This window comes from Triticum aestivum, chromosome 7A (assembly GCF_018294505.1).
Source record: "Triticum aestivum cultivar Chinese Spring chromosome 7A, IWGSC CS RefSeq v2.1, whole genome shotgun sequence".
Taxonomy (NCBI): Eukaryota; Viridiplantae; Streptophyta; class Magnoliopsida; order Poales; family Poaceae; genus Triticum; species Triticum aestivum.
This window is the reverse complement of record NC_057812.1, coordinates 519,319,609-519,331,277: the sequence shown is the minus strand read 5'-3', so window position 1 is coordinate 519,331,277 and position 11,669 is coordinate 519,319,609. Positions and strand designations below refer to the sequence as shown.

The 11,669-nt window shown below is 45.2% G+C and overlaps 1 protein-coding gene across 1 annotated transcript; it reads right to left on the bottom strand.

Moving 5' to 3' along the window:
- Window positions 1–8,931: 8,931 nt before the first annotated feature.
- Window positions 8,932–10,164, bottom strand: LOC123151613 (E3 ubiquitin-protein ligase EL5). Its single transcript, XM_044571295.1, has one exon. It carries the CDS (start codon window positions 10,121–10,123, stop codon window positions 9,233–9,235), a length of 891 nt encoding a protein of 296 aa, XP_044427230.1. The 5' UTR covers window positions 10,124–10,164; the 3' UTR covers window positions 8,932–9,232.
- Window positions 10,165–11,669: the final 1,505 nt, after the last annotated feature.

The following is an 11,669-nucleotide window of genomic DNA, read 5'->3' as shown; positions in this document are numbered from 1 at the left end:
GGGGCACGCGAGGAGGAAGGCGGCGGCGCGCTGGCTGGGCTGGGCCGTGGCGTGTTGGGCCGGCCCAGTTCGGCCGCGGAGGAGAATTTTTTTTTAACATGTTTCCAGAAAAACTAGAATAATAAAACAAAATAAAAAAAATATTATATAAGCATATAATATATCAAAATTTTCAAAAAAACATTTTCTACGACATGAACATTTTTCTAAAGTCAAGTAAAATCCACATGAATTTAAATAAAGCAAAGAGTGCTAATGCTCTAATAAAATCCAATAAAAATCATTTTAAAATACCAAAATAATTTCAAATTTATTTCTCTCCAATTTTTTGATGTAGGGAATCATGTTACCCTATTTTCCATGTATTTTGTTTTTGAGAAAAATAATTTGAATAAAACTCAAATAACCCAAATTGAAAAATAATAATTTCAAATGGATTTTAAATTTGAGTTTCTTTGAAACTCCCAACTAATATTCCATATGTTTTGAAGAAGTCATTTTATCTTGCATGAAAATCATTGAGTTGCTTAAAGTTTCCGAACTGGAAATATTTTCAAATGAAATTCAAATATTTTCAACACCCCTTTTCATTTAAATAAATGGAAGAAGTCATGTCATCTTCTCTCCAGGGTTTTATGGTGAAAATAATTTGAATTCACAGAGATCATAAATGCAAAAATGAAAGTTTGGGAAAGTCCTTTTATTCCCTCTCATTTAACTTTCAAAAAGTTTCGAATTCACTCAGTTTCAGTCAATCAGTCGCACAACAATCAAACAAGCAATCAAATCTATCTATTTATTATATCATTCCAAAATTTAGAATTTTGGGATATTACAACCTACCACCCTTAAAATGAATCTCGTCCTCGAGATTCGGAGAGGCTAGCAAGAAATAGGTTAGGGTCGGGGGTCTTCTCAAAATCCATCGATCATCACAGGGGGTCTGGGGTGCTACCACCCTTAGAAACATCATTACGGTCCCATCAATACTCATATACTCCATCCTCATTCTTTACGGGGCCGGTCTTCTCATATTCTCGGGAAAATCCCTTCCCTGGGCTCTTCCGGTAGTGGCATAACCTTTACCGCAATTCTTCTGTCCTTTCATCTTGGTAAGGTTCTTCCATGATTGGGTCTTCTTTGCTAACGGGTCTGGCGCCAAAACTAAACAACTATCGATATCTCAAGGCGGTCATCAATTTATGGTTTCTCCTGCAGGGAATGGGTCTGGGCTTGAACCTCATCGTATATCCTACGATTGGCAAAAGCTGTCGAGTACAAGGGAAAATTGGCATACCATTCTAAGGTTGATTCAAGGTTTTGATCGTCGTCGCTCTACTATGGGTAAGTCACTCAGATTTACCATCCCATATAGCAAGGCGAATAATAAGAGTAAGTCGGTATGGTGATTAATCCATCCTGCACCCAAATCATTACCCTGTATATGGTTTAGCAAATCTCGCATTCTAACACTCGGTCATCCTCACCAGCATTGCAGAATTTCTCTTGTCGACGAACCAAGTTCGGAAAAATCCATTGATTCTGCAAGCAAAGAAAACATATGCCATTTCTTCACAACTCTCAGGTTTTGCGTAAACTCCTATAAGATCGGCTGTTGATAAAATCGTAACTTCTTCCAGGGTTTTTCCTTCAGCAAGAGTGTGCTTGCTTCTTGGCAGGTCCTGGGGGTTGTGGGTTATGGCCCATCTCATCACTTGTAAACCTTGAACTCATCATTGGGGCAATTGATCACTATTCCAACATCCAGTTTCCTAGCCTTCTTAAATCCATCCAAATATACTGTCGCCCTTCCTTCTATTGGCACCAAACTCAGATATGATTACTCAGACTCAGACTCATCCTGGAATTACCATTGCTCCATATTAGCAACATCATACCACCGTTATATCAAATAGTACTTCATCCCTTCATACTCTTGCGGTATCACACATATCGAGACAAAACTCATATTCATTTTGTCTGAAATCCACTTAGTGGAGTATCCTTATCTTTTCTAGGGGTCAAGGGTTCTTACAGGGTACTACCACCCTTAAAATGCACAAATCTTCCATAGACCATATTTCTCATATCCTCAAAAATGTTCAAAATCCTTCTTCATAGAGTAACAACTCATAAAACCCAAATCTTTACCAATGATGCTAACTTTATTGATTCTCCAATGATTACAATCTCTTGTTTTTCCATTACATGCCTCAACTCAACACCTTGATACAAAAGAGTTGTTCCCACTACTTGTACTACTACATTACTTCTCACAGACACAACTAATTATCACAAGTCTCCTTCTCCTTGGGGCATTCTCTGGCAAAATGCCCTGCTCCATTACAAGGAAAACATATTACTTCTGACAAGTCTCGAGGTTTCCTTTTTGGGCAACTACTGAGGTAGTGCCCTGACTCCTTGCACCTGTAATAGGTTATATGACTCAGGTCCTTCCTGGAATCCAATCTACTTCTCTTCCTAGACTTTTCCGTTCCAATCATGGTTTCTATTTCCTGTGGGTCATATTCTACTTCCTCTGTCGGAAATTCTACTAGATCCCCCTTCAAACAATTCTGGGAGATGTGTCCTTCTTCTCCACATGAATAACATGACGTGGTGCAGGGTTCAATTATGTTTCCTCTATGTGTGTCCTCGACATCATCCTTCATCACCGGTTCTTCTACAATTTCGATGAGGGCTCCTTTCATTGCTTCTTTCTTTTGCTGGATAGTTCTTTGTACCATGGGGTAAATATGACACTAAGCAGGGTAGTGGGTAGTCCCTTCACACAAGAAACAAGTGATCTACCTAGTTGGGCATTCTTCAGCTAGGTGACTTCCTTCAAATTTAGGGCATTCATCCTTGTGTTCTTTATGGTTGTGTCCTATTTCTCCATAGAGCTTGCATGCACAAGTTTTCTTCATATCATTTCCATAAGGCTTCAATTTCTGGGACACAAACCGAGACTTTGGCAAAGTCAACTTAACTTCTTTCCAAGTGGTTACTCCTTGCCATCCATTGATGGTTTGGTACATCCTCCACCAAGTAGCAATACCTCTTTCAAAGCACTGAAGAGCATGCTGGGTCATATCCTTTCTGGCTATAGGGTTATTCTTCATGCGATCTTCCATGTTCTGAATCCATCAATCCGTCTCCAATTGACTTATCAGTCCAAAAAATATGCGTCCATCTCCATTCACCATCTATTGGGTCCAAGGGTTCTTGGGGTGAGAGAGAGAGAGAGAGAGATAGGGAGGGATACACACAATACAAACAATATTTTGAAAAGACAGATTTTAAGATTTTATTTTGTGGCTGTCGGAAAAACAACAAATAAATGACAGCTCACAAACGTCACATCTAACGTAAGTATATAACAGGGGTTTGGTCTTCTAAAGGTCAATAAATCTTCAACATCGCCAGACTCTTCAGGTCTTGTTCATGTCTCTGATGGCTTCTTCCGATCATGCTTGTCCTTCTCAAGTTCCTCTGCCAGATTTCTGTTGACGCGAAGTCTCTAGTGACATCCTTTAATATTTCTGGAGTTGAGTTCCAAACTTCTGGGTTTCAACATCCTTGGCATGAGCCATGGTCCTACTGTCCTTCAGTTCCTGACAAATCTTCGATATCTCGAGGTTGTAGCTCCTCCAGCTTGGCTACTTTCAGCTTCTGGTTCCTAAGTTCTTCACGAAATGCTTCCTTGTCTAATACGGCTTCCTGGAGCTCCATCTTAAAATTCTTGATGTACTACTCCAGATCCTGGTGATACACCGTCTAAGGTTAAAACTTCATCTTTTGCTGATAGATGCTCCATCAGCCTTCTAGCTATCATCCAATCCTTCCGAAGAAATGCATGCTTAGCTCAGCTCGGTGGCCATAGTATCAGTGGCGATGACATCACGGGTAACTGTGTTTCTACCCTTGTCATTGCCATGAGCTATCTTCCATAGTTGGTATCTCCTGCCTTAGGGTTTTCTTGACAAAACTTTGAGTTCTCATGCTCCATGTTCTGGTCTTTCTCCGATACACCTTGATCTCGGGTATTGACGGCTTCCATAGTCTGAAAAATTCCAATAGGGTAGCCTTCCTAGGTCATACAAATATAGAAATTCTACAGGGCCTTCAAATTCTCCTAGTCTTCAGAGTCTTCGACCGTTGCAGTTTCCATTATTATAATGCACGGTAAAATCCTCTTCATTCCGAAATGATCTTACTTGTCCGGTGTCTTTTCCTTCTCAGAGTGGTCTCATCAGCTGAATCTTCGCATGGTCAAAAGGGGAAAAGGGGGGTATAGTCTCACTAAAAGAAATTTTTTGAATAAGCTCGGAAGAGAAGAGAGGTAAAAGATCCTTTTGAAAAGAAAGTTTTAGAGAAAATCTTTCCTATGGGCTTGCCAATTTCTAGGGGTCACGTCCTACAGTCAACATGTGCTCTGATACCATCTTGTAGCGACTCGGCCTTAGACGGTCAAGTCTCTGTGCTTAAGTGTCATCCCTAGATCGGTATGCTGACACACACAGTACTCGAGGATTTATAACAGAGATAAATCACATGTATAAAGTATTGTAAATACTATTACCTCAATCCATATAGTGGAAGTAACAACAAGGTTGTGGATTCCCATCAACACCAACGGCATAGTTGAGTGTAGAAATCGTAACCCTAGCGTATCACTTACTCGTCGTAGGAATCCTGCAACATGAGACGTTGCAGCCACAAAGGGTTAGTACATTGAATGTACTGGCAAATTCACACCATAGGTTAATGAAGAATGATAACTATCACTACATGCATATATGGCTGGTGGAAAGCTCTACAGTTATAATGTTTTTGCGAAAAGCCAATTTTTCCCTACTCCAAAGGATTATATATTTTATTTAACTACAAAGTTGGTTGAAAATATTGAGAAGGTTCCTCCAACTCAATCCCAAATTAACATCAACAACCCAACAAATTATTTAAGTAACGTGATGAGATCAATATAATAATCCAAGTACCAGAGACTCAAGATGTCCATAACCGGGAACACGGCTAACCATGATTAGTTTGTACACTCTGTAGAGGTTTGCGCACTTTTCCCCACAAGACTCGATCTCCTCCGTTGGATTTCTCGCACTACATGGTGTTTGAGAAAAGGATGACCGAGACACAGTCTTTCAGAAGCATTAACTCTCTACTCCGGGTAGACTATACCACCTGCAACCCACTACCTGCTAGTCTACCTTTTCAAGAGCTTCACGCAACTTACTCAACTATGCTAGACCCCATAATAGCTTGTGGCTGCACACAGAAGTTTCTAGCATGAATAGTCTTATGATCCCTTTGAGCCTGGGTGGTATTCCATAGGGTGATCACACGGGTCCTTTGGGATCCCCTTGGGCAAACACTGGGTTCTCCAGGTGCCCCAACCAATCCACCCAGATGTGTATTAAAGTAGCCACCTTAAGTTAACCATTAAATAATAACTCTCACATCTGTCATGAAATCTCTCAAACCAATACACATTTATGAGCATAGCATATCAATATGAGCATAACGGAAAAGTAACTCCCAGGGTTTGAATGTAGGGCAATAGGTTCCTACCTCATCAACTACTTCCCGATACCCACATGTTATCAATTCCTAACCATGCAATGTTTGAGGGTGAAACTAATGCATAAAAACTGGGTATGAAAGGGATATGATCAAAGTGTGAACTTGCCTGTACTGTTGATGAAGATGATTCGCACTCAAAACTCTTGACAGTTCTACTCGTCACACTCCTGTCAATCTATCGTAGGCAAGCAATAGTAACCACACATACGCAATCACCCAAAAGCTCGAAAAGAACAAAGAACAATTCGGAAAACATCAAAACCAAACAAATAACTCTTGCAACATAAAGCAATTTCTAACAGTACCAAAATTATGTGAGTTTGGCCTTATCAGAAAGTTTAGGTCAAGAGCTTCGATTTGCAAAAAGAATCCACTCAAACGGAGCTACTAAACTCAAGTTATGATCAAATGAAGTTTGAATTCAAATCTGATCTAATTCAAATTTTATAATTTTCAAAAACATGTTTAAGTTGTTTTACTGGATAGAGGGGATCATAATGAAGAAGTGGGCGTTGGTTTCTTTGGATTTCGACAAACGAATAAAAAGTTGTAGACGTTTGAAACAGAGGGACTAATCTGTAAAAGAAATACTACAAATAGGTCCCTTGACAGAAAATAAAAAAAAAGAAAAACCTAAAGAACGAACGTTCACTACGGGAAGCTAAAGAACGAAAACCATTCGCTCCAGAACCTAAAATAGCAAGCGTTCACTAATTAAATTAACCTAGAAAAATAAACCGATCTAATAAGTAAAAACCAACCTAATAAATAAAACCGGTTAGGTTAACGGTTTTGCACTGGTTCAAGGAAATAAAACGACGGCGACGGTTTTGGATCGGCGGCTCCGGTGAGGGCGGCGTGCTCCGGCGCGGCGGGCAGCGGCGAGCGGAGGCTACGGCGGCACGGGCGGCGGGGTGGTGCGGCAGCAGCGAGCGGTAGCGCGGCGGCGAGGCGCTGCGGCGGCGGCGGATCTGCGGGGTGCGGCGGCGGTGAGATGCGGACGGCGGCGGCGCGACTGCGGGGAGGAGAGAGAGAGGCGAGGGGCGTCGGGGTCGGCCTTAAAAGGGCGAGGGGAGGGGAGGTGGTGGCGTGGTGGAGGGGCGACGGGCGCCATGGGGGGCGGCGGACTCTGGCGAGTCCTGCTGGGGCACGCGAGGAGGAAGGCGGCGGCGCACTGGCTAGGCTGGGCCGTGGCGTGTTGGGCCGGCCCAGATTGGCCGCGGAGGAGAAAAGTTTTTTTTAGAACATTTTCTGGGACAAACTAGAATAATAAAACAAAATAAATAAAAATATTATATAAGCATATAATATATCAAAAATTTCAGAAAAACATTTTCTACGACATTAACATTTTTCTAAAGTAAAATAAAATCCACACGAATTTAAATAAAGCAAAGAGTGCTAATGCTCTAATAAAATCCAATAAAAATCATATTAAAAGACCAAAATAATTTCAAATTTATTTCTCTCCAATTTTCTAATGTAGGGAATCATGTTACCCTATTTTCCATGTATTTTGTTTTTGGAGAAAAATAATTTGAATAAAACTCAAATAACCCAAATTGAAAAATAATAATTTCAAATGGATTTTAAATTTGAGTTTCTTTGAAACTCCCAACTCATATTTCATATGTTTTGAAGAAGTCATTTTATCTTCTCTCATGAAAATCATTGAGTTGCTTAAAGTTTCAGAACTGGAAATATTTTCAAATGAAATTCAAATATTTTCAACACCCCTTTTCATTTAAATAAATGGAAGAAGTCATGTCATCTTCTTTCCAGGGTTTTGTGGTGAAAAGAATTTGAATTCACGGAGATCACAAATGCAAAAATGAAAGTTTGGGAAAGTCCTTTTATTCCCTCTCGTTTAACTTTCAAAAAGTTTTGAATTCACTCCCTTTCAGTCAATCAATCACACAACAATCAAACGAGCAATCAAATCTATATATTTATTATAACATTCCAAATTTTAGAATTTTGGGATGTTACAATCTAGGAGGGATTGACAACCCCTCTTACGCGTTGGGTTGCAAGTTTTTTTATTTGTGTGAAGGTACTGCTTACATAGTTTGGTGGATCCTCCTACTGGATTGATACATTTGTTTCATAACTGAGGAAAATACTTACCGTTGTTGTGCTGCATCATCCTCTCCTCTTCGGGGAAATACCAACGCAGATACAAGCAATTAGTTTCATCAAGGAAACATTCTTCCGGCAAGTGGTCGATGTGGCAGTTTTCGCCGACCATGGCGATGAACTGGATATTTTGGTGGAGGTGCTGACGAAGCTCCTACTAATACGCAGCCCCCGAGTTCTGCAATCCGAACGGGAAGAGGCGGTTTAGGCCAGACGGTAAGGACGCGGAGATCAGAAACCTATCCCCCGTCTCGCGCTAAATAGGTGGTCGGCACAGTTAGAGGTCGCCACGAGCGTTGGTGGTGAAGGCAACGCTACCGACGTAGATTGTGCGTACAGGGTGGGCCAGTGGGTTGTTGTCGACCCGACCTACCTCATCGGCGGTAAATGTGAGGGAGCCGAAAGTTAGGCTCTCCACCGGCGGAAGGCCGCTGGAGGTAGAAGAAGATCCGATCCAAGATCAATCTATAGCCGACACGCTCGTGCCTAGCGCGCCAACTGACGGTGCAGAATACTGTTAGATCCCTCGGTAGGAGTCCAAGCGCCGCTAGAAGTCTTAGATCGGAGGTTGCACAGAGGGCTTATCCAGGTTCGGGCCTTCGTAGAGTAATACCCTACATCCTGCTTGTTTTTTTATTCATGGAGGAGGGATACCTCGTGCAAGGGGTTACAATGGTGTATGCGATTGCTACCGAGAGTTGTTATCTGAGATGAGATAGCCAAGAGGGTTGCCCGGCCTCCCTTTATATAGACAGGGAGGTCTAGGGTTTACATGGCAGTAGATGCGATCTAGGGCGCCGCTACATTAGTCTTCGAGAGCATGAAGGTCTCTGACGCCTCTTTAGGGCTTCCCTTCTATACTGGGCCTGGTGGGCCCCCGGTAGGCACCGAGGCCGGGCTCCCTTGGAGAGCCATCCCTGGTGTAGGACACCGTCAATAGTGAGGTTTGCGTCAGAAAATCAGCACCTCGTGCAGGCGGAGTACGAGTTCTATGCGTCGCTGAGCAGGATAAAGGAGGTGAAAGAGGAGAAGAAGAAGACGGAGGAGGAGGACAAAGTTGGCCCCTCGACGGTGGTCGTTCTCGATAGTTCGGACTTGGTGAAAGACGAGGCCGACATCGATTGGGACGACCACTCTGATGAGTAGTTTCTGGTCAAACAATCTTTGTATCGGAACTATGTTTGAAATTGTCATGTTTTATCTAAATTTGCAATGTTTTGATGTTTTCGTGCCTAATATACGTCACATATTGGAGCAAAATGGTGCCCTATTTTTACATCATCTGTTGAAACAAACATGTTTGAGATGATGGAAAATTCACTTTTTGATGATGTAAAACTACTTTTTGTGTGCCCATGATACATCACCTGTTGGAGATGCTCTTAGATTGTCTATGTGGGCAGCTGCATTATATGTACAGAGCATAGGCATCGGAGTTGATCTCTTGGGAGGGAGGCAGACTGTGGTCGCACGTCCTAGGTAATTCCGGCTCTACACGCTACACGGGAGCTCTTGGAGTTGCACAGGTGATACTAATACCCTGGTCTGTGTCCGCTGTTCCGCTAACGCTGCCGCCGGAGCAGGGGGGAGTCGGCCCCGACGGTCCTTGCCTCCCGAAGCTCCAGAGCCTCTTCAAAGACCTCAGCCTCGCTAAGCCCGGAGACTTGGACGCGCCGCGTGGGGTCGCCACTGTCCTTGAGTCCGGAATGTCGATCACCAGCATTGCCGTGGTGGCAAGGGCGGAGGGGCTTGACTGGCCTCCGTGAGAGGTCACGGTCCCCGCGGCGAGCGTGGCCTGGTCTGAAACCCCGAGCAGTACACTCGCCGGCAGGTTCCCGGCGTAGTTCACCGGCTCCGGCGGCAAGGAAGGGAGACTCGTCGGTGTAAGCGCCTGCGACTCGTCGGGTTTGCCGACGGTGGCCCTGCAGAGCGGGCAGCTGGTGTGGGAGGCAAGCCACATGTCGACGCACTCGGTGTGGAAGCCGTGGCCGCACCGGGGCAAGAACCTGGCCTCCTCCCCGTCTTCGAGCTCGGTCAGGCACACCGCGCACTCCACCCCGACGTCGTCCGTGGAGCCTTTCGGCGCCGCGCGGTACACCGTGACCGGCAGCGACCGCAGAAGCTCCGGGTCGACGCCCTCCGCGGCCGCCTCCCAGGCCCGGCCGCCGCGTGGCCGCCCTCTAGGCGCGGCGGTCCGGACGCTGGTGTTGAAGTAGTACTGGAGGAAGATGAGCGCGACAGCGAACGTCAGGAACACCAGAAAGATGCCTGTCATGGTGAGTATGCCACCGATCGGCATGGTCGGCGCCGCCCCGGAGACCGCCGGTGCTACCGCCCAGCCCGAGGACGAGTCCATAGAGGCGGCGGACTGCTCGGACTCCTGTACCATGTGGTTGCGCGGTCTTGGTCTTTATCAATCCCGTGTGGCTTGGTGAGTGAAGATGCGCTCGACGTAAAAAAGCTCGTACATATATATATGCGCGCGGAGTGAGTGTTGGAGGGACGAGGTCAGTGACACTGACATGGATGAAGCAGGGGAGAAGGAAGGGGGAAGGCGGCAGGCGGCGCGCGGTCGATCAGTCTTGAGGGGCAAGTCTGTTGCTGTTTGCGGGAGAGCAGTGCAGCGCATGACGGACGGGTCAGCGGCGGCGGCGGCGGTTCTTTGAACTCGTGCTGCCAAACGAGTGGAAGATGCTGCAGACGCGATTACCCCACGTGTGCATTTTATGGGAGGTCTTCCTCCAAGTTGTCTTCTTCAAGCCACCACGGCATCGTCTTGTATACGAACAAATCCCCCCATCACAAAATAAGTATTTTTTTTCGACAAATGGTGAATCTTATTGACTCATAATGAAGCATAAGAGCATCTCCAACCGCCGCGCTTCGCGCCGCCCGCTAAAAACTAGTTTGTCGCGCGTCATTCGCCTGATTTTGCGCGGCCTCAAGCGCTGGCTCCAACAGCCGCGTTAAAATGTAACTCGCGCGCCGCTCTAGCAGCGCGCAAAAAATGCAGCGCGCGACTCGCCGAGGCATTGCATATATATCATTTTGACACAAAATGAAGTTGTGAAACATTCAAAATGCAATGAACATGACATATAAAATTTGACACAAACAAGTTGATAAAAAAAAGTTCATGCCCACAAGTTCATTCAACCAAGTTCAAAATGCAAATCAAGTTCAAGACACAAATGAAAGACACATTATTCCTCGTCCTCGTCCTCGTCCTCGGAAGACGATTCTTCCGCCTCCAAAGATGAATCTTTCTCCCTCTCCTCATCGTGCACCGCATCACGTGAGGCTCCGATGGTGTTGGCAAGATCTTCAACGTCATCTTCATGGGAATGTGTGTGAGGAGGCACACTGAAAGACATTCCGCCCATGGCGGCCGGAGGTGCACCCATGCCTCCCATGAGAGAAGCAAAACTCATGCCACCCATGTCTTCCATGGCACCTAAACCGCCCACGGTACCTCCGAAGCCACCCATGCCACCCATGACGCCAAGGCCACCGCCACCCATAGCGCCAAGGCCACCGTCACCCATTGCACGAATCATGGCTCTTTTTTGGATCAAGACTTCTTCACGGGCAAGATTGACATACACCATTTGCGCCTTATTGAGGTTAGATGTGTCCAAGAAGAACAAGTGCTTCTCCCATTCCAACAATCTTGTTCGCTCCTCATTGCTCACCTTCCTCTCCTCCAAAGCCACGTTCCTCTCCTTGGCCGCCACCCTCCTCTTCTCGGCCGCCAACCTCCTCTCCTCGGCTGCCACCCTCCTCTCCTCGGACGCCAACCTCCTCTCCTGGGCCACAGCATCTTGGTTCCTTGCCATTTTTCTCACCGCGTTGGCTTCTTTTCTTGCCTTCACAATAGCTTTCGTAGCATTTTTGAGCTCATCATCTCCTTTCCTCTTCTTCTTTTCGGTTTTGTC